Genomic DNA, 23,455 nt, shown 5'->3' on the forward strand with positions numbered 1-23,455 from the left:
GAATGGTAGAATAGAGAAGAAAAAAAATCTCATTACATGAACATCGTTCAACTTTTGCAAAGACAAATTGGAGACACAAAGACAGTCCTCTAAATGTAAAATGCGAATTTCAATTTATGTTGCGGAAGTACTCCGAAATAGATCATTTAAAGTCGTCCCAATTTTCCTTCCTACATTACTTGTGACAGTTTTGAATTTTTAGGTTAAATAACTTAAAGGGTACTGTAATTATTATTAAATCGATTTCCACAACTTGAGGTAAATCACAAAAACAACAGAACCAGAATCAACCAACAACATATAAAAACCCGAAATTGGAATAAAACTTGCAAAAATTAATCGAAGTAAAAAAAAAGTCTTTGACGCCTCATTTTTAGTGTAACGTCGTGTTGTAGGAACATCGTGGATAACGTTTTTACAAATGAAAAGTCATGGAATACTGACGCTCTTTTAACAAACCGGAAAGTTTTCTGGCTTATAACGTACTTGTTTTTATTGTACTTGTGTTTATTCCAATCAAAACAGCATTTAATTTTACCCAATTAAGGGACCGATTCAAAACAATTTTTGTTTATTTCCGGTTTTGGAGCGGGAACACATGTGAGCAGTTAGTTGATGTTAATCAAGTGTTTACAATGACAAGGTGCATATTTGTGATCTTTACTTTGAGTAGTGTATTTATTATTGCTGCCAATTGTACACCAAGTGTGCACTGAAATCGATTGTTGGATCAATATCATTCGTAACCCCCTTTTTATCTAGCCCAGGCCTGTTTTATTTTATTATTCTACTCATAGGCACTTGTTTCCATCAATGGAAAGATCGACTATCTATATATTTATATAAATCCACCTTCCCGTGGATAGAAACAGGTGCCTGTAGACTGTAGTACAACTTACCAGGAACATATATTTTGACCGGATTTGACACAACCAAATAATTTGTATCGGACTTAATTGTCCGGTAATAGTGGAGGGGGGTATCTGCAAGGAAGAATGCGATATAAAATTGCTATTTCACGATGAACGAATAATTAAAAAAATGGCTTGTACATTGATCTTATTACCAATTTCACGAAAACACGGTGAATAACGTACCTTATTCATGGCTGCATGTGAAATGGCAAAACACCTTGCACGAAAATAACCTTTACCACCCTCATAAATGAATGAAGACGTGTGTAAAATACACTATCGCTTAATAATTTCTAATAGGGCTCTTCACAGTTAGTTCAGCCATATTGGATAGGCCATTAGGGGGCAGATTTTTTAGAAAGAGGTGGAAATAGTATGAAAGTATGGGAAATGCTATGCATGTTTCCAAGCAACAGCTCTGTTTTAATGATGTTTTCCCGTATTTTTCACAGTAAATCTGTCAAATGTTGGAATAAGTATAGATTATAACATGCCCTTTTCCATATTGGCCCTGGTATTACCCCATATCAGTCTCCAGGCTTTAGCCGAGGGCCGATATGGGTCGAGGGATGATACCAGGGCAGTGTTCTCCCCTGGTCGTTTTAGCACCGCGATTTTCAGCGCTATCACAATTCCTGCTGTTCTATTGCAAAGACCGCAGCGCTATCCAAAGCAAGCGCAACACTATATATTTTTTTGTAATTTTTTCAAAATTCCCGCTTATTTTTCACTTCGGATCACGTGTCGACTGGTTTACTATTTCTGAGTGAATTATATCCGCTGTATTAAGTAACTCAGCGGGAATAGTCAAATAAATTTACAAAATGGCGTATTTGACAGATCAAAATAAACCAAGATTTCATCAATGACATCTATTGTTTTTATTTAAAGAATATACAGAGGCATTTATGCATGATATATGCATGAAATGAGATGATATAAATTGACCGCATTTCCCCACGACACTCATAAACTTGTTTTACAAACTTTGAACAAACGATGATTTTAAAAACGATCAAACACAGGGGTTTGTTACAATTTGCCAGGCTTACTATCCATACGAACCCCAAAAATGAACAAGTCTTTTGAAGTATTAATTATCACCTATTCGAACTAATAATTGTTCATTCACGATTCTACATTAATGAATTTTACCATTTGAAAACGATCAGAAAAACAAACCCTAAGCTGATACTTTCTCGAGATCCAGCTTGGATGAAGCCATTTGAATAAAACGTTTAGGTCAGAAAAATGAGAAATCATGATGTTAAAAAATGTCAATTCCTGTCAACAGGTCAAACGTCGTAAGGTTGACAGTACTTGTCAGAAAACTGGAGTCACTGCTACAGTGGGTTTCAAAACCAAACACAAGAGGCTGACAATGACTGTATTGTTGGTCCGACATGTTCTGCAACATCACCTGTTAGTGCTTAGAAATCTTCACATAGGCAGTCTGGTATAGACCCATCATGGAAAAAGACTTCTCCTTGGGATTTATGCACAGATAATATGAGGATTATATGAATTTACAATGGAGAAAAAAAACTCTTCTTCTATATTAACAAACAAAGGGGTAACTTCAATGAGCATGATGAGGACATCATTACAAGAGAAAAAAAATCAATGGCATAATATAAGAAAAACAAATAACAAATCAATTACAAACAAACAGCGCGCCGTGACAAAGTTACTGAGAATTGTCGAAAATTACGCACTTACCACAGCGCTATCCAAAAATCTTGGGAAGAACACTGACCAGGGCCAATATGGAAAAGACATGTTATAATATAAATCACATATTTAAGTTTTGCAGAAAAGAGAAAAAAATATTAATTATAACAATTTAATGAAACAACAGGTAAATCTTCTTTTTTTTTTTTTTTTTATCACAGAAGCAATTAAAAAGTCGTTAAGGATGCAATGACGTTATGTCATTTGGAATCAGGGCACAATAACCAATATACTCTTTTTTTGCCCTCAGCAATTTTGAGGTTATTATATCAGTGATATTGTTAGCCTCAAATTACCCCCGATATTCGCTTTTTCCCCTAGAGAAATTCCCAATTACAAAATAAAATGGCTTAAAATTCCTCCCAATAAGTTGTACATTTTTCCCAAACAGTGATGGCATCGGTAGTAATGATATGTAAATTTCGTATTCATGTTATTATTTTGATATAATGAAAACGTTTTTGAGATCAGGGATTCTGATTTGAATCATCGGGATGTTTGTAACATGCATGGTTTCAATGTATTAAATACTGTCATTGTATTTGTTTCTTTCCCCTCCCCCAAATGTTCTTTCCGGTTAAATATGTCTAAAAATTTCCCAATTTCCCCAAAAAACGATGCACTTCTCCCCCCCCCCCCCCCCCCCAAAAAAAAGGTAGGTTTGAAAAAAGACAACAATATCACTGTATATATGCAAAACCCAACATACAATGTATTTGTAACAAATATGTGATAATACAATTTACAAAATCATTAAACAGGTTGGGGACAACTAGACAAATTGGAAAAACCTGTTAAATTGAATTCAGCACCATTTCCCTGGTCATCTAAGAAAGATAGTACATCAGTGGTCTCGCTAGCCCAAAATAGAAGGGCGCCGTGCCCTGGGTGCCTTCATCCGTGCCCTTCTGCCCTGACGTCTTTTTCCAAAATTATCTTGTGCCGTTTTGGTAAAATTTTGTTTCATCGATTTCTGATCTCCAAGTTAATTACATATATGACACCTGTGTGATTGCCCCCAGGTTAATCATGTCATTACACTCAATTACAATGATAAAGACTTCAAAGGTGTTAATAACTAGGTAATTTAATTAGGACAATGTATCTTTTTGTCATACTTTTGATGAATGTGTCAGCGAGTGTGTTTAGCTTGGGTCGGCATTTTCGATCTCCAAGTCACAATGGAAGAGCATATATAAGTGAAGACTTTCCTGACTTTAGAATTGAATTTAAGTCAGCAAAATAAAACTATGCCTTTACAGAAATGCCTTCCATCTCAACTTGTTAGCGACAAGCACAGTTTTTAGTTAACCCAAACGTGGTGGAAATTGATTTTGGAGTTACTTCCCCTGTTTTAGCTTATTACAAATTTGTGCTCTTAAAATATTATCTAGTATCAAAAATAGGAATAAATTACCAATTGAATATATAATAACATAATAATGTTACCTTAAAGATATTAACTGTCTTTGAACATATTAAAAAATATATATTGCAATTTCTACTTGATAATTATACTTTTAGCAATCCATGTTCTAAACATTGTTAAATTAGTAATGCTCTCAGTTACAGATCATACAGACCGTGCAAGGGCTGTATAGCCAGTCAAGGTCGTTAAAAACTTCCATTTGTTGTTACAGATCATATGATGCATTAAAAGCTATAATTCCTATAAAGAAAAAAAAACCCACATATTCTTTGATAATGGGTAGAGTGAAGTTAAACTGTAAAAACATAATATGTTGATGAAGATGTCATGGATGTAATATATCATTCATAACTACACAAACAATGAAATAAAGACTATAGTTGAAAAGCATCTTTATTTAAAAAAAACAACATATACAGTAAAAAAAAAAAAGAGATTCGTTAACTCGTGATACACACAGAAATGTAGACAAAAAAATGAGCAGTGCCTTTTCTTATCATAAAAAGTGCCCTGCCCTCCACTGGCACCCTGCCCCTTTTGATTTCTAGCTAGAGCACTGGTACATGTATGTGACTTTTTATGATACATGTATGATGCAGCTGAGGTTATATAAGTTGATTATGTCTATTCTTTTCAGAGGTCATACAGAACTAGGGGACATAACTCCTCATAACATCAAGCAGCTAAAGTTGTTGAATCAAGTGGTGTTCCCTGTGACTTACAATGATAAGTTCTATAAAGATGTATTAGAAGTTGGAGAGCTAGCAAAACTTGGTATGTTTATAACAGTAGAATAACAATGATACATGTATATATAGATTCTACCACTGCATCGAGTGTGATACAATATTCATCCACTCAAGACAGTTAAATTTTCAAATTTTAAATGTAAGGCTTGTCAAGTGTTTTAACATGTTTAAATATTTAAAATTTAACTGTCGAGAGTGGATAAATATCGTATTACAAAGAGAATTGGTGGTGGAATCTGTTTCTCTAATGATTTTCTAACAATATGCAGGCAAACTAATTCCTTCTTTTCAAATAATCTGCAAAAAGTTGTGTTCTTTTAGTGTGACATAATCAGGCATGGTCGCCTCTTTTCATGCTGTCACAATAGTAAATTCAGAGGAAAGCAAGAAAATTCAATGTCATAATCAGATTTAAACTAATGAACATGATGAAGTACTGAGATCAAACAAACTGCACGTTGATTAATTTTTTTTAAACAATGGGGATCAATGACACAGAAATAAACCACTGCCATGACTGTAGGTCACTGCAATGTCTTAAACAATGAGCAAAGCCCATACTTTTTAAGGTCTATAAAGATATTCTAGAGGTTACAGAAAGTTCAAAATCATCAATTGACTCCCTGTAAATTACAAATGCAAGTTTAGATGCTTTCTTGAAAACTATCAAAAGGGGGGGGGGGGACAATAGGGGGTCCGTTAAAATGTTAACAAATTTTAAATGCTGATAACAGTTAACACCAACTTCAATCAACCCTTTTTTCTAAAATCAAAGCTAAAGCTATGAAAAGGGGGAAATGTACACATTCAATGTGTTCAGAACCACTGTAGAAAGTCGCAGAAATCCCAAGCTCTTAAGGAATCTTTGATAAAGCTGATCAAGTTTCAGAAAACAGCAAACTTGGGTAATCATGTGATGTAGGAAAGTGAGACAGACAGATGGACAGAGTGATTACAACCAATTTTAAAGCTTAAACATCTTTTAAATCCTGAATCTGAGCTATTGACAGAAGTTGGTGACTTTAAATGTATAAAGCAATCTTTAGAATTTAAAAAAAATGAGGTCCATATCCATCAAAGGTTACAATTCCATTATAACTATGTTTTTATGTTTACATTTGTAGTTCTTCACTTTCTGTGTTATGTATATGTTTATATTTGTGTTTACTTGACCCATATGGGTGTATTTGCAAATAAAATTATCATTAACTATAGGAACTATATGGCATGGTGTAGTGGTTAGTGCATTGAACTACTAACATAAAGGTTCCTGGTTTGATTTCCGTTCCGGGATGAAAATTTCAGGGACTGAATGTTCGGCTGTCCCTTGACACTATTTGCGAGCATGGTCTTGAGGAAACAATGATAGTCTGTCGGAAGGGGACGATAAATGACTGACCCGTGTTTAAGAGAGAGCCATATCTCTTGCACGTTAAAGACAAGAGCAGGCTAATGCTGCTACATGGCAGTACTCACACCTGCAAAGTGGAAAGGAATTTATATAAGTTGCAAAACCTGTTTCCCAATTCACTATAAATAAATATGTTTAGACTAACTATAGAGCGCGACCATTATTTTTTATGGAGGGGGCCCTAATAATATATTGTTGCATCTCCGTGTAATCATACGACTCATAGCTTACATGCTTTTATGAAAAGGAATTGAAAAATTGAAAATCAATAAACCAATGTATTAAACGCCTTTTCCATCTCCAAGTCCCAAGAACTCTGAGCTGATATAGAAAAAGCCTTTGGCCAATACTTACACTTCAGAAGCCTAAGACTAGCAGGCCACATTTTTCACAACTTCATTCAGTTTTTGAAAACTATATTCAGGTTCTCCTGGTTATTGTAACTTATCAAACATTCTATATCATCTTAATTGTTTTTATTTTGGGACTGACCAGGATTTTAGCTTGGTCAGAAGTGGTCATTCCTATTAACAGATTAACGTGTGGATTGATTATTAATCGGAGACAGAAATAAACTTCTGTCATAGTCTTGTAATTTTTTTTAATATTAATTTTGGTTCATTTATATGTTTCAGAGTTTATTGTGACATTCATTTTATAGGAACTAGTACACTTTTTTGTTCAGAAAAGACCATTTAACTTGGTCACTTTGGAGTCACCTTCAACCCGCCTACTGGTGCAGGATTTCTCACTGTGTTGGAGACTCATTTTATTTTGCCTTGTGCTGTTTTCTACTCTTTGGTCGGGTTGTTGTTTCTCTAACACATTCCCCATTTCCATTCTCAATTTTATCAAGGATGTGCTATAGTTAAAGATCTCCAAAGACAGCTACATATACAAAATGTATGTTGTTTGTGTTACTCCTTTAAGGAAGCACCATAAATGGACAGAAAATTTAATGTGATATTAACGTGTGAATATTTAAAATTCTTGTAAATGACAGTTAAGATCAGTTCACAGAGAAAAATTATGTCAAAATCAGGGAACACTTTAAGTGTCAAGTAACAGATAACAGGGATTCTATTTTCAAAAGAACAGTTAACAACAGTGCAAATTGTAACAAAACAGATAACAAACACTGGGTTGAAAACAGTTAACAGTAAAATTTTATCTCAAATAACAGTTAACAACACCTTGAAAAAGGCCAAAACAGGTTAACATAACAAGGTATTGCCCCCCCCCCCCCCCTCTTCATCAAAGATAGAGTAAGAGAGAGAGAACAACAACAGAAGATTGGCTAGATTATAAGATCTACACGTTCAAAAAGCAAACAATACATCATTACATGTGACATAACTGGTTGCAATTAAAATAAAAAGTAAAAAAAAATAACACATTTTTACCAGGTACTCACTCTCTTAATTAATGCTAATAGCCTTTGTTTTGATTTTCAGTAAAATTGGGCTCTTTCTTTTATTTCATTTTCTAGGACATATTTACACTTAATTTACACATTTATTTTAAATGTCAGATTAATCATTTAATGAAACTTTTTTTTTATTTTTAACAAATGTTTATTTTCCAGCCTATTTTAATGACATTGTGGTTGGTGCTGTTTGTTGTCGTATTGATACATCTGATAACCAGAGACGATTATACATAATGACACTAGGATGTCTGGCTCCATACAGAAGATTACATATAGGTAGACTATTTATAAACAGTCTTATAGCTTAGATTTAAAGGGGCATTTGCTACAACAACAACAAAATAAAAAAATAAGATTGGTTCAATCATTTATGAAAGTCAATAAGTGGACTTATAATTCACTAAATGTGTCAGTGATTAAATAAAGAATTTGAGAATTCAACCTGTATTCATGTGACCTTCATTTATATCATGTTATATAACCATTTGCCATTTTCAGGGGTCACCTCAATGGTTAATTAGATGATGTTTAGACTAAAATACACACCAATGCTGATCCATATTACTGAGTACATGCATCATCAATTGTTTATTTTAGACTTTTTATAATTTGGCTGTACATTTTAAAAGTATGTTATAAAGCAAATATGCAAATTTGAGACAAATAGATAGACATGAATTTGACAGCTAATGTCCCAAGGGCAGAGTGGTACAGTTTTAAGATAATTGACATATTAGACTATACATGTATATATAGTTAAGAACAATAAGAACCGTAAGACTTAACTACTGTTAATTTATTAATATTCGTTAGATACAAATCTTCGTTGATTTCGTGGGTACACATGGTACAGGGCAGCAATGAATTCAAATGTTCAACAAATAACAAATTTTCTAATAGAATGTGTGCAGACTTTGCAAAATCCATGAAAATAAATATCCATGAATATACAAGTTTTCCGCAAACCACGAAAAATTGGAACCCACAAAAATAAATGAATCCACAGTATTATCCATATCTACCTTATTTTCACACAGTGTACGGTGTAAATTTATATTTTCGACCTTTTATCAAATGTTAATGGTTGAAATGGATATATTTGTTAAAAAAACTAAACAATCAAGATTATGATGATAATAGGACAAATAATTCAAACATATATGATGATATTTTTCAGGTACAGTTATGTTAAAGCATGTGTTGAAGATCTGTGAGGAAGATGCAAATTTTGATAATGTATTTCTGTAAGTTTTTAATTACAATATTGTTTCCATAACAAATAAGACACACTCAAAAAGAGTGATAGAAAAAATTCACATGATTAAAGCAGAAGAAATTGTTCGTTTAAAATTGTAACTTCTACAATTTCTTTGATCTTTGTCAAAATTGATAAAATTTTCAGCAAAGGCTATTGATAATTTAGATTTTGAATTTTGTTAATAAGAATTCTAATGCCATTATTCATTACATATTTGTGCAAGTGTCCCCCTCTTTTTGGTAAGTACAAGATTATTCTCTTCTGATTTGAAGTCATAAGATTAATTGCTGTGTTATATTTTTATTATTCTAAAAACCTCTTTCACAAAAATAGGTATAAAATTTCATGCAATTCATACAGCATAACTATTAATAGAGGTTTGTGTTGGGACATCTGGTATGAATTTGACCATTTGAAATTAGCACAGCTTTATTGTTCGAAAAAAAATACAGAACCTTGCCTTTACTTACAGATTATGCAGGGTTTGAAATTAGCAGGGGCCCACTTGCCAATGACCCCTGCAATTTTTGCTTTTCTTGTATAGAACTATATATGTGGGCTATAAAATTTAAGCTGTGGTCTACCATGCCAAAATTTTAACTTCAATCCCTGTTTAATATGAGATTATTCGTTCTTGTCTCAGATACAACACAAGTTATTGTGGAATCTGGATTCCTATTATGTTTTCATCAGAATCTTACATTCTTTTTTTTCAGACATGTGCAAGTAAATAATGATGGAGCTATAAAATTTTACGAAAAATTTGGATTTAAAATCGTTGAAGAAAAAAAGAACTATTATAAAAGAATTGAACCTGCTGATGCTTATGTGTTACAAAAGACATTCAGGGAAAGTGGCGAACAAAAAGCAATGGCGAAAAATTGAACAAAAATTCAGAAATAATTGACATTTGGAACTGGAAGTCTTTGAGTACAGATGACAAAACTTTAAAGTAGACAAGATCAGATCTAGAGAAACAAATTAATTGAAACATGTATTACTGTTGAAAAAGCCTTGACCCTCTGCCTCTAGAGAAACAAATTAATTGAAACATGTAACACTGTTGAAAAAGCCTTGAACCTCTGCCTAGTTATTGGTATATAATCCCAGCTGAATAAATGTTCTATCTTTGTTGACTTTGCATTAAATATATTTAAAAAAACCTTTATGAACTATATTGGTCTTTCTGTATGTGAAATCCTGAACACTTTCAATCATGACTGAAAGAACGCAAATTAAACATATACGTCAGTCTAAATATTCTTTGTGAAACCCTATCTGTGTACCAATAGTAAAATGTGCATATGTGTAAATGTTTTGTGCATGTACTTATTATAATTAATTTGTTAAATGGGGTGCTTGGTTTTAAATTTTGGCATTAAATTTATTAGCTATTAAATTGTTTATTTTCCGTAATGGTTTAAGATTTTCTCTGTATATATGTACCTCATTCTCTCTTAAATTGGAAATTCATTGACTCACTGTGACTGAATTCTGGCTTAAAATGGAACAATTTGTAAGCAAACACTAAACATGTGAAAGACTTTATCTCGATAAAAAAATGTGCTTGCATTGTATTAAAAAAGCCAGATGTTTGTACAAGATTTTGTGATCATGATGAGAAAACTGTAAATAATTGATGTTCTGCAACTTACACTAGATGCCAGCACTTATACATAAATTTGTTGAAATTGATGTTCATGAACACTTTTCTATTGATATTTTGTACTTGTGTTATTGTGTATGACTTTAATTAATTGGTTTTTCACTTTTCATTGATTGAAAAATATATAAAATGTGCATTTGTTGTTGTTTTTGGGTAAAAATCAATATCCTATATTACTGACTTGATACATCTAAATCTTCCAAGGCTTATCACTACCTTTTTGATACATAAAATATCGTGCATAGATCATAATAACATTCTATACATCCTATCGACAAACATTTCCAGAAATTTATCAATTTTTAATATATGCTCAGATATTCAAGTCACAAAACAATGTTACACCTGTCAAAAAAAACTTTTACAAGGTGATGGAATCTAATATCTGTTCTAAAAATATAAATTATGCCATTGGAAAATTCATCTTTATAATTTGAAGTTATCTCCCATTGTCCAGAATATAGTTGAATAATTCTTATATGATTTGCATAGTGATAAATACTTGAATTGGATTGGTCAAGTAGAATTTTTCTCTAAATTTACACTTCCTTAAACCATGTTAATATTTAATGTTCATGTAGCCTTTGCATTATAAAGTTTGTAATATTGAAACCGTTCTAATGCATATTTGAAAAAAAATACCTATATGGTCCAAATACTCATATGGTCTGGCCCGTTAATAACCAAATGAGTATATACTCATATGGTCCAACCATATGAGGATACGCGTCCAAATACTCATATGGTCCAGAACAGATAGAATATCATTTAGTCACTATATTTTGTGTATGAGTATTGAAAAAAAATGGACATGTCTGTCAGATTTAATTCAACCTTGATCTTATTTTCATGGTTCATTGGTCAATGTTAAGTTTTTGTTTTTAATGCAACATTTATTGGTAATATGTTTTCTGGTCTGTGTGTTTGCCTGTTTGTCCATCTGTCCCGCTTCAGGTTAAAGTTTTGGGTCAAGAATAAGTTTTTGATGATGTCCAATCAACTTGAATCTTAGTACACATGTTCCCTATGATATTATCTTTTTAATTTTAATGTTAAATAAGAGATTCCCCCCCCCCCCCCATTTTCATGGTCCATTGAACATAGAAAATGATAGTGTGGATGGGGCATCAGTGTACTATGGACACATTCTTGTTTTGGAAAGTTTTCTAAGATATTTCAAGCAATGGGTCTGCATAATTAAGGGTATGGTATGTAGTAATTGCATGGTGTTCATATCTGTCTGCAAGGTATCTTTAAGTTATCATATAACCTTGACCTCATTCTCGTGGTTCATTGCATTTAAATTGTTAGTGTTCCTGTTTATATCTGAATATTCAGATACCGGTACTAAAATCAATGTCAGTTCTATATATATATTTGGTGTATGTTATTATTGTTAGATGTACATGTCTGCATGGTTAGTATCATCTGACCTAGACCTCATTTTTCTAGTCCATTGGTTAATATCCAGTTTTCATGGTCATATCTATTTCTATGTGTAATAGTTAAACTTTTTTGATGTATGGAACTACAGAACACACTGAGCTACATTTTTTACAACTATACAGTCCAAATTGTTGTCTAGCCTGTTGTTGTCAAAACATTACTATTAATTACCTCCTGCTGCAACTGTGTTAACACATTGTATTTCATATGACCTTGACCTCAATTTCATACTACAGTGATCAGGTTAAGTTTCCAGGGTGAGATATGTACCTCAGTTCCGATACATCTTAGTCAACAATATTCTGTGTGTATAGATTGGTTATGAGAAGTATATTTGCAACTGACATGTTATATGGCCTTGACCTATAATTTTATGCTCTAGATTCAGTTGAGTTTTCTGGATGTATTCTGTTCTTCATTTAAGTATACATTATAGATCAACAATGCAGTTAATTGGATTGATTTCAAGGATTATATATGTTTACATTATGGCCTTGACCACAATTTAATGTTTCAGTGTTGTTCAGGTTAAATTTTCCGGATGAGATCTGTTTCTCAGTAACTGCATGAAACATAAAAAATATGCAAGAAGTAGATTAGACAGTTAGTTTTCCTTTGAATGATTTTACACGAGTCGTTTTAGGCCCTTAATAGCTGGCTGTTTGGTGTGAACCATGGGTCTGTGTTGAAGGCCATATTTTGATCTACAAATGTTCACTTATTAAGCATTGAGACAGATCCAAACCATACCAATGCACTGAGCACTATTATGCAGATGTTCCTTTCAAGGTATCATTTAATATTAAAGAAGCTGATTTTACCTACTGTGTGTTGAACTGTTTATGAATTAATGATGATACCAAATGAGGGTAAGTTTTTTGTTTCTTTGAAAACTTTATCTAGTACACTTGAGACAGTCACTTAAATGTGTTTATTACACACAATGTTCCAACTTGAAGATGATATTGGTGGTGAAACATAATATATTCATAAAAATGCACCTAATATAAAGATAAAGAGACGGTCACACAATCATGAAATAAACAAAAACATTAGTAGTTCTTGCACAATTTATATATATAGCACTATGTTAACAAAGACATATTAAATAGTTAATAATTCTAATTTTGGCATTGTGTCCAATGATTCTATTTCTGTAGATATTGGTTCTAAATCTGGCATTGATTCTGTATCGCTGTCATTCAAATGTTTATTTTCATTCAACTTGTCCTTTAAAAGCTTTACACAGAAGCCATCTTTATGAACATTTGAAGTATAAAATACAACTTTATTTAAGCTACTATAAAATACCAAAACACCAAGTTTAGCATTTTCTGGTGATAAACCCATACACAAATAATAAATCAAAACCTGAATTAGTCCACTAACAAGATATTTCTGTTCATATTCTTCTTGAGATTTAGCTGTTGAAAGTTTAAAATCATATATCAATGTTGGCTGTATGAAGTCTATAAGAAGATTAGGTCTTAGCATTTTAAAATGTTCATTTTTTATTCTTTTACCAAAGGTGGAGGACCCATGCTGTAACTGCATATAACGAACAATACTCCATGCCACCGATCCAGCTTGTTTCATACCAGCAAAATATTCTTCAACATTTCTAGGATTATCACAAAATTCTTCATATAAAGATTTAAATTCTTCAATTATTTTTCTGTCTTCCTTGCAGTTTTTTGCAGCTTGGTTGATGCAGTCTTCAAAGATTTTTCCATGTAAAAACTTATGCTTGGGAGTTTCCCCTTGTGGTATATTAAATGATGGAGTCTTGGCTTCCACTAAATTTTCATACTGTCTGTAAATATCTAACAAAGGGGGTTTCACTTGTTTCTTGAAAAACGTGATGAACTGGCTGGTATCCATTCTTACCTAAAAAAAGATAAAATGGCCATGTTTTTGTTTTATATTGGCTTTATGCATAAACATTTTTTGTAGAATATTTAATAATTCATAACAAAATTTTGAAAGAATAAAGATAAAGAAGCATTTCATTTGTATGACATTTTGAAAAAGGTATTCTTACAACTGAAAATTCAGTCATGTTTTCATGGGTTTCTAATTTCAATATTATTAAATCATAAAACCCTATGTATATATATAAATGTCATATATTCTGGTTTTTTTTTGTGTCTCTGAAAATCATGATAATCACTTAGAATATCTATTTTCATAAGTTTCAAGAACAATTTTAATACATTGCACTGTGCCTATATTTGCCAAGAATTACTTAAATTATGAAAGTTTAAATTAACATACAAAAACATTTTAAAAGTACAAAGACTGTCAAGAGATGTGGCAAATATTGATGATAAGAAATTTACAATAATGATCATAAGAAATTTACAATAATGATCATGATAATAAATACCTTAGGTAATAGGACTACTGATCACTACTTTAACACATTGAAAACAATCAGTGGCGGATGCAGGAATTTTCGAAAGGGGGGGTGCTAGCCCAGGGCAAAGGGGGGTGCAAACATATGTCCCGATTCAAATGCATTGATCGGCCAAAATAAAGTGGGGGTGCGGACCCCCGGAACCCCCCCCCCCCCCCCCCCCCCCCCCCCCCCTCTGGATCCGCCACTGACAATCATTATGATTTGTAATTATAGCAATTAATTCTCTAATTAAATCGACCACCTGCCCTGCTATGCAAGTAATAGTACGAGTTAAATCACTAACCAGTTCCCAACTCAGGGCAACTGTTCTTACCGAATTTTAAAAGCAACTTTTTAGATAAAATGAAAGTGAAACAGGAAGTCTATTTTCTAATATCCTAACTCTATGCCGAACAGCTCTATAAATACGGAATTTGTCTGCATGTTTTTCACCGTTCGTCGATTCTACCTGGTTCATCGATTCAATACCGGCTACTGGATATTAATTTGTTCAGTACATGTGTTGTTTTGTCAATCACTAACAGTTACGCCTCAAAGGGCAATTGTTGCAACTCGGGAAGAATAAACTTCAATGTTACTATAATCCTTCTCTTACCCAGTCAATAAATATAAAATATTGACAATGTATAATATTTCAAGAATTATATTTTGTACCTACAAATATTTTCAAACTCTTGGTTGAACATGTACATGACTCATACATGTGTAATGACAAAATGTGGTATATGATGTAGTTTATCACAATTTTCACTGTATACCTTTTGAAACCGTCTTCCGGGCCATTTCAGGAAGGAGACTGACAATGAGTGTTTTCAGCTCAAGAGTATTATACAGTCCTTGAATGGATTGGCTGCGCCTGAATGTCTCACATTTGATACAATATTTCATGGCTTGTATTTCCAATCATGATCTTCATAAATTATATGCTTGCTGCCGGCTTACAAGGAAGCTATTAAATCAAGGGTTCCAAATGGCAGTGAAGCCGGTAACAGTTGAAAAATTTTACATACGCCATCACGAGTTGGTAGAACGTTGTGAACTACTAGCACATTTTTTGAACACATATTTGAGGACGAATATGTTCCAATTGTCGTCCTCTTTTCCTCGAATGTGACATCACCGAACTATACATTTGTCTCCAGGCGATTGAGCTATGAGTGTGAATATATCCTTTTGCTATCTGTTGCCCCCGAAGATTTATCCTCCTTGCATGCTTGGTAGTTATATATATAATTGTGAATTTTGCATATTGAAAATACAACGAGTGAAATAATTATTCATCATCAAATGTCGTGATGCTTAAAATGTTTTGCATTATGATTCTTTAAACATAAAATTCTTCCCTATATAATGAAGGTAAAAATAGTGTATTTGAAATTCGAAAAGAAAATAAGTGTGTTAAATATATTCTAAAGGATAAAGTAAAAAGTAGTACAGAGAAAGGAGAATCGATAAAGGAAAATGGAGAAAGGAGACAGGAGAATAGAGATGGAGCATTTATAACAGAGAAAGGAGACAGGAGAATAGAGATGGAGCATTTATAACAGAGAAAGGAGATCAAAGAACGGAGAATCAAAAAAAAAGAAAATGGAGAAAAGAGACAGGAGAAAGGAAAAGGAGCATGCAGTACGGAGAAAGGAGAAAGAAGTACGCAGAATGGAGAACGGAGAAATATGTAACATTACGGAGCTTAATTTTGACATTGATTCTGAACAGTGGAATTTGAAATGAACTATATTGTTACATTTTTTGTGTATATATTGTATATATGTTCTATGGTTAAAAATTGATTGTTAAATAGCAAGTAAGTTAAAGTTAATGTTAAAAATAGATAGAATAGCAAATAAGTTTAAGTTAACTAAAAGTTAAAATAGATTAAATAATGAGTAGGTAAAAAAAATCTGCGTAGGAATTAGGTTAAATTGAAAATAATAATAATATAATAATAATAATGAAAATTTATAGAGCGCCCTATATAAAAAATAAAAATTACTCTAAGGCGCTGTACATTAAGCATAATAATAAAAACAAATCAAAGACAAAAACATAAAACATATACTGTGTTAGATTCAGGTACTAAAATAAAAAATAAAATAAAAATGCCTACCATAATATAAAAGGTCCATTCAAAAGAAACATTGTAAAACAACAAATTAAAAAATAAATAGCAATCTAGGTTAAAAACATGCAAAACAAGCAAAAATCACAAATAAGATGCATTAAAAGTTTATACAAAACTACATAAACTAGTAAGAACCCGTAAAAGAGAAAGGAAAAAGTCTGATTAAAAAGCAATGCGATAAAAGTGAGTTTTTAGCTTGGATTTAAAACAAAATGGAGTCATTGATAAAGCTAAATGTGAAAAGAAATGTATAAATTGAGATAAACGGAATATGACTTACTTTATATTCAAGTAAAAAAAATATACATATAAAAAAAGTATTGATAAAAAAATTATTTAATTTGGAAGACTGTAAATGGCAAATAAGAAACTAAAATGATGATGACTAATGTAAAAGAAAACAAAGAAATATGAGATGAGAAGTAAAATATTTATATATAGTTTAAAGAATCGAAAATACATAAAAGTAACTTAGAGTAACTATTTTGAAATGTAATAGGTCTTAGAAGATATGGTTCAGGCGGTTCAAATTCATTTAACGTAAAAGAGTAGAAAGAAATAGTTACCCTTGATTATATGAGAATCGTAAAATAATGCCTTAAACTTTAACCGTCAAAAGATAAAAGTACATTAAAAAAATGAAATCTGTAAGAAGAGGTTGGTCGTTTAAAGACTTAAAATATAAAAAAAAGAAGCAGAAATACCGAGGTAAGGCACAATGTCGTATAAGGAATAAAAATAGAGAAATAAATAAAGAGAAATTTAAAGAGAAATGCACGTGTAAAAATGAATAAAATGTTGGTTGAGTGTTAAAGTTTGAATGGTTCTATAGCGATTACGATAAAGTGTTGAGTAAAACATATGTTTTAAGGTTCCCGTATGTAAGAATTTAATGTAAGTTTAATCATAAGAATTAGAGGTAGCTCACCTAGTTAAGTGCTAAATGTGTTGACCTAGCTAGTCATCATGTAAAACCTTGATTATAGCAAACATAATGTATTCTAGCATAAGCAAATCATTAACCATAATGTCAAATCTTAACTGTAATCAAATGTTTTAGAAAACTATCCATTATAAAACATTATAAAATCCGACTGAAGTAATATAATAGAAAATGAGGGTATGACTTGCGGTAGTTCTGGAGTCGGAGCAAAGTACCCAAGAAAATGAGCATACTCCAGAGAGAGGAAATGACTCGGGTATGTTTGGAGTTCGAGCAGACTACCAAGAAAAGCGGGCTTACCACATATAAGGAAAAAAAAAGAAACGATAATAATAATAATAATAATGATAATAAAAAAAACACCAACGCTCTTACTATAAAGATGAAGAGATAGAAATGTAAAATATTAAAGAATAAAATTGTTTTATTAATAGGAAAAATAAGAATAAGAATATCTAAAACGTAATAAGTCATCTTGGTCATAACAACTTGTATAACCAAAGCATCTAATATAAACTCATCATAAGTCACAAAGTCAAATAGTCAAATCCAGTTAAGAATATATTAAAAGAAACAAGTTTTTAAAATTTAAACAAGTTTGAAAGAAATAAATTCAAATGTAAAATTGCGGAGCAATTTCTTCGAACAACAGGGATATATAATGAAGGTAAAATGAGGTAAAATATTACAAGAAATAAATTTTAATATTTCATATAAAACTAAGTGAATCTTCTTTGTAATTATAGAAAATAACTAATTCTTGTATAAAGCTTTTTGTATAAAAAGATATAATTAGAAAGTCTATAATGTTATGTAACTTTTGATATACAAGTGTTAGATGTGAAATTCTTCTCATTTGACACTTAGCGATATAAATAAGGTTTGACAGCTTAAACTCTTAGAAGTATTTCCTTTAGCAAATATATCTAATTCTTTTCTATTGTTCACCTAGAATTCTATCTAACCAAATAATCGGATTTCCCTAATGGTCGTACAAACAAAGTATTAAGTAATTAAAAACAGTAACCCCAAATTATGTAAAATTGTAAATTAGTTTAAAAGAGACCTAACCAATAGAATCTGTTCTTATAAAAATAAGTATTCTATAAGTCATTTTGATTGGTGAATAAAACAAGTCCAACCAGCACGTGTTCTTAGGGTTTAAAATAGGAAACCCTAAGGAATCAAACATTAATTTACTCGTATGGTTGGACTCGAAATAAACATATATAGACATCTTTGTTTTATTCACCAGGAGCCTCGAAAGAACGCGAACGACAGTCCCCCAAACTGTTGTAGTCAAAATACGGAGAAGAGACATGTAAAACAGAAACCAACAACACATTAAACCCTTCAACGGGAAAGGGGAGGCAACTGCCTTAGTCTGCGTTTTCCCCCTCTTTCCCGCATAACACCCATCCACAACGAACTGTGTGGTTAAATATGTAACACTCCCAAACGTGTCCTTCCCCCCAAACGTGTCCGATTCCCCCAAACGTGTCCATTCCCCCTAAACGTGTCCGTAATATTCAAATTTGCCCAAACGTGTCCGATTTCATAACCCCCAAACGTGTCCGATTTTTGTTATTCGCCGAAACGTGTCCACTATTTAACGCCAAAATGTCTCGCGTCTTTTTGCACGAATACATGGATGTTCTAAATAACATCAATAACGTTTACGGCAATTCTGTAATGGGGGACACAGTTGATGAAGTGGTAATTTATTATCATTAGTTTGTTCAATGCCGGTTGTTAACGATTATCATAATTGCAAATTTAATCTGTAACGTATGAATTTACTTTTCACTGAAATTGCTTATTGTCCAGTTGCAAGTATTTCATGCTTATTTAGAGCGAACATACAACAAAAACTAGTGCAGTTGAATTAATTGTTTACTAAGTAAATTGTTTGTTACTAGACAACTCCGATGATGCCTTTTATATAAATCCGGCGGCGGGCTTTTAGCAGAATTTAATTCCCTTTTTCAACAGTTCTGATAATAAAAAGCTCTTCAAATCATAAACTGTTTAAAAGGTTTCGAGCATCACCGAAGACACACAAAAAAGAGACATAATGTCCAGTGTCAAATATTTCATGCATTATTTGAACGACATCATGTTAACAATAACTGCATACTGTACATAGGTTTTATTTTCATACCGGGAATTTAAGATAAGGCCTTAATTTTTTATGGTTATTCGGGATTTACCCTAGTTGGGATTTTGATATTTAAAAAAATCAGTCAGTAAAGACCAATTTTTTTATGACTTCAGTAAGAAAGTACTACAATCTCCGTTATGTAATAGAGGCCGATTAAAATAAAAGTTGCGGAAATTAAAAAAAAATAAACCTTATAAAATACAACTGATGGCACCATGAAAGAGTGATTCATCATCGGCTACAAAGGTTTTAGTTCGCATAGAATGTGATATTCTTCATACAAGAGGCATCTGATTTAATATCTACAATTAAACAGAGAATTGTTACTTACTTTAAAATCCAACGTAGCCGAAATGTTTGGACACTTTTACCACGGTTACACTGCTTAAAGTTATTTATTTCTATTTTGCTTAAAGTTATTTATTTCTATTTTTTCAATGAAATAGTAAAATGAGTATACGTTAAGGAAAGATCAATTACCAAAAACCAACTTATTTATAAAAATTGACACGAATGAAAGTTCCAGTAAAAGAAGAAAAAGAGGTTGATTTGGACACGTTTGGGGATTGGATATGTTTGGGCGTTTATACAAGTCCCACGCTCACTGTGCTTAAACGGCTGTGGGTAACTTAACCCACAGCCCAAGATGGCGGACTCTAAACTCGTTGATATTTAATTCATACAAAATGTACCTTTTGCGACGTTTTTCATGCAGAATGTAAATATTTATAGGATTATTGATTAAAGAAATGACTAACAATTACCATAAATTTGTTAATATAGAGTTCACTAAAGCGCAAGGTCAACTTTAAAAAATGCATAAGATGTCCGTAACTTTTTGATCGAAACTAAGCAGACTGTCCGTAACTTTATTTTTAGATGTGGGTAACTTTTGATTTAAAATTTTAAGAATTATAATTTCAACAATTAGAAGACAATTAACATCATATTTGTAACCTTCGCGGCCGTTTATATACTCATTCACCACCAAATGTGATTTTATTAACGCATCATACTTACACCACAGAAGTTTTATGTGGGGTTTGTGGTACTCCATCCTGGTTATGGTTTGAACTTTAAAATTTATTTACTGATGTCCGTCTTATCGACGTTTTTTCGCTTGTCAGACCAAGGCTTTTCCATACTCTTTAATGTTTTGAGTTTAATTATATGTTTGCGGTTTACCTTCACCTCTGTTTCTTTCTATGTGTATTTTGATGAATACTCTTTGACGCGGCTCGGTATTTATACATCCCACCAGTTAGTTATAGTGTTATGATTTTTTGAAAATGTTACTAGTATGTTTTTTTTTTCTCTCTTTGTATGTTATCAGGGGTTGTTAGACTATTAAATTACCCTGTTGTCCTACGTAGTTATTTATATTTTTATATACTATGTCGAATTGTTACACTATGTTGACTGCTCTTTTCCTTTTATTGTCACTGACTTTTACCTATTGTGTCTTTTAGTTTTATTCAGTTTAATGAGATTTAATGCAACTTGCATACAAATGAAATATGCAGCTAGCTGTAAAACTAGGTTTATTCACTTATACAAAATGTCCTTTTTTTAGGTTTTCCCATTCGGCGTTTTGCATTTGCGCCGATTTTTTCTTTCATTTGCGCCGATTTTTTACAGGTAAATTACAGGTTAATTACAGGTGAATAGATATAAGAAGATGTGGTTTGAGTGCAAATGAGACAATTCTCCATCCAAGTCATGTTATTTTTCATTTATCATTATAGACCTCTTCCGTCTTCAAGTTGTACACTATATTCACATACTTTAAAATCGAGAAGTAAAAACCTTAGATAAAAGCACTCTGGTTTATACTAAAATGACGAATTGAAAATCTATTTACAGCATTTAAATCCATAAAAATGGAATACATTAAAATCATAAATCTGTTATTGCTGAGTATTTATAGGCAACATATCTAATATATTCCTTTCTTGTGATTTCGTCTCTTCTATATTTGTTGTAATTGTCAATAACGAAATCCATCTTTTCTTTGTCTTGCTATTAACGTACTTACGTGTATGGCCGTCGATGGTTATAAAAATTGACTCCTAGGATAGTTTCAGTGTGCAATATGTCCATCAATTACAGCAAAGTTCATAACAATATGAATCAAAATTAACTAAAACCTTTGTTTCTAAACAGATTTTACCAATATACCTGCACGGTATAGTATATGTACAAGTATTAACTTACCTGTAAATCCAATTAGGAGCAAATATAAAATCGGCGCAAATGAAAAAATGAAATCGGCGCAAATGAAAGAACCAAATTTTTTTTAAATCGGCGCAAATGTCATACGCCCTTCCCATTTACTGTAAATCTTGGCCAGGGTGCCGCAATATCACCGTGCGCAACGTCCCAGTGTGTCCAGATTGACACCCCTTATATTTTACTGTTAATGCTGATAGGATTTGTTTTTGTGGGGATGAGAGAAAAGTGTTTTTTGATTTTTCAAAAAGACGGGAAAAGTTTGTGCACTTAAGTCTCGTATAGTCTATCCACTGCATGCCTGGGCAATTTGGGTTCCCCTCCAAAATCCCAGATTCACGCTACTCTTGTCGTTGCTGGCAGAAAATCAGTAAGTGTATACATGCTACATGTATGTGTAAAAAATACTTGTGTAGTCTACTTGTTCAAAAATAAAAACGAACAATGATGTTTCAACAGTTTATCTGCTATGATCGGAAACAACCCTCCGAACTAGGCGATTCGGGTACCCCGACGTTATACAAAATTAGACCCGAGTTTTGCGGATTTATCGTGATTTTTTTCATATTTTCCCCAATTTTGTCTTCCATCGATACAATGAATTATATCATACTAGACATCTACTTCATTTTGTGAATATATATTCGATGCAATCTCTATCATCAGTTTAAACATTACATCCGCGTATGTCGATTCTTTGAAAGTTACGGACATCTCTATTGGTATGATGAAAAAAGTTACGGACAAGTTGTTTTGAAGTTACGGACAGCCTAAGTGTTTTTTAAAATCGTGCTGTGATCGTTTATTTTGTAGAATTTAATCACCTTTCCAGTTTAGGGGTTTCCCTAAACGATTAATACAACTTTTAAATTTAGTTGTTTAATTGATGCATTCGTGGTATTGTTATTCTATAGAAGAAAAGTATCTAACCGACGCAAGGCGGCTCCATCTTGGGCTGTGGGTAACTTAAGTTACCCACAGCCGTTTAAGCACAGTGACGCTGTGGCGCCCTTTTAGATTTAGAAATGTTTTCTAGTTCAGTGACGTCAAGTGGACACGTTTGGGAGAATCGGACACGTTTGGGAGGAAGGACACGTTTCTGAGTGTTACAAATATAACAAAATTGAGAATGGAAACGGGGAATGTGACAACAACCTACCATAAAGCTGACAACAGTTACTGCCGAAGGCCACCAATGGGTCTTCAATGCAGCGAGAAACTCCCTTCAGATGGCCTCTAAACAAATATGTATACTAGTTCAGTGATAATGGACGTCATACTAAACTCCGAATTATACACATGAAACTAAAATTAAAAATGATACAAGACTAACAAAGACTAGAGGCTCCTGACTTGGGACAGGCGCAAAAATGCGGCGGGGTTAAACATGTTTTTTTGAGATCTCAACCCTCCCCTATACCTCTAGCCGATGCAGAAAAAAAACCAAACGCACAACAGTACACACAAGATAGTAAAACTCAGTTTAAGAGAAGTCCGAGTCCGTTGTCAGAAAAGGAAACAAAAGAAAATAAACAAAATGACAATAAT

At 32.4% G+C, this 23,455-nt stretch overlaps 2 protein-coding genes across 4 annotated transcripts; one reads left to right on the top strand and one right to left on the bottom strand.

Annotated features, from left to right (window-relative positions):
• Window positions 1-537: 537 nt before the first annotated feature.
• On the top strand, window positions 538-10,719 carry LOC139524493 (N-alpha-acetyltransferase 50-like). The gene is made up of 5 exons (XM_071319289.1): window positions 538-643; window positions 4,712-4,848; window positions 7,820-7,939; window positions 8,841-8,907; window positions 9,638-10,719. The coding sequence occupies exons 1-5, from the start codon at window positions 636-638 to the stop codon at window positions 9,804-9,806; spliced, it is 501 nt and encodes a 166-aa protein (XP_071175390.1). The 5' UTR covers window positions 538-635; the 3' UTR covers window positions 9,807-10,719.
• A 2,370-nt stretch (window positions 10,720-13,089) lies between these two features.
• LOC139524492 (uncharacterized) lies at window positions 13,090-14,854 on the bottom strand. 3 transcript variants are annotated; one of them, XM_071319287.1, is made up of 2 exons: window positions 14,766-14,854; window positions 13,090-13,920 (listed from the first exon to the last, which is right to left on the bottom strand). In XM_071319287.1, the coding sequence occupies exon 2, from the start codon at window positions 13,912-13,914 to the stop codon at window positions 13,138-13,140; it is 777 nt and encodes a 258-aa protein (XP_071175388.1). In that variant the 5' UTR covers window positions 13,915-13,920; window positions 14,766-14,854; the 3' UTR covers window positions 13,090-13,137. The 3 variants fall into 3 exon arrangements, with proteins under 3 accessions (XP_071175388.1, XP_071175387.1, XP_071175389.1); XM_071319286.1 differs by having other exon boundaries at window positions 14,736-14,807; XM_071319288.1 differs by lacking the exon at window positions 14,766-14,854 and adding an exon at window positions 14,420-14,469.
• Window positions 14,855-23,455: the final 8,601 nt, after the last annotated feature.

Source organism: Mytilus edulis, chromosome 5, assembly GCF_963676685.1.
Source record: "Mytilus edulis chromosome 5, xbMytEdul2.2, whole genome shotgun sequence".
In the NCBI taxonomy this organism is placed as follows: Eukaryota; Metazoa; Mollusca; class Bivalvia; order Mytilida; family Mytilidae; genus Mytilus; species Mytilus edulis.

Bases quoted from the DNA above. Each gene is read 5' to 3' on its own strand.
- LOC139524493 (XM_071319289.1), top strand. The intron at 7,940-8,840 runs GTAGACTATTTA...GATATTTTTCAG, and splicing joins ATACAGAAGATTACATATAG to GTACAGTTATGTTAAAGCAT. The intron at 8,908-9,637 runs GTAAGTTTTTAA...CTTTTTTTTCAG, and splicing joins AATTTTGATAATGTATTTCT to ACATGTGCAAGTAAATAATG.
- LOC139524492 (XM_071319287.1), bottom strand. From the start codon at position 13,914: ATGGATACCAGCCAGTTCATCACGTTTTTCAAGAAACAAGTGAAACCC.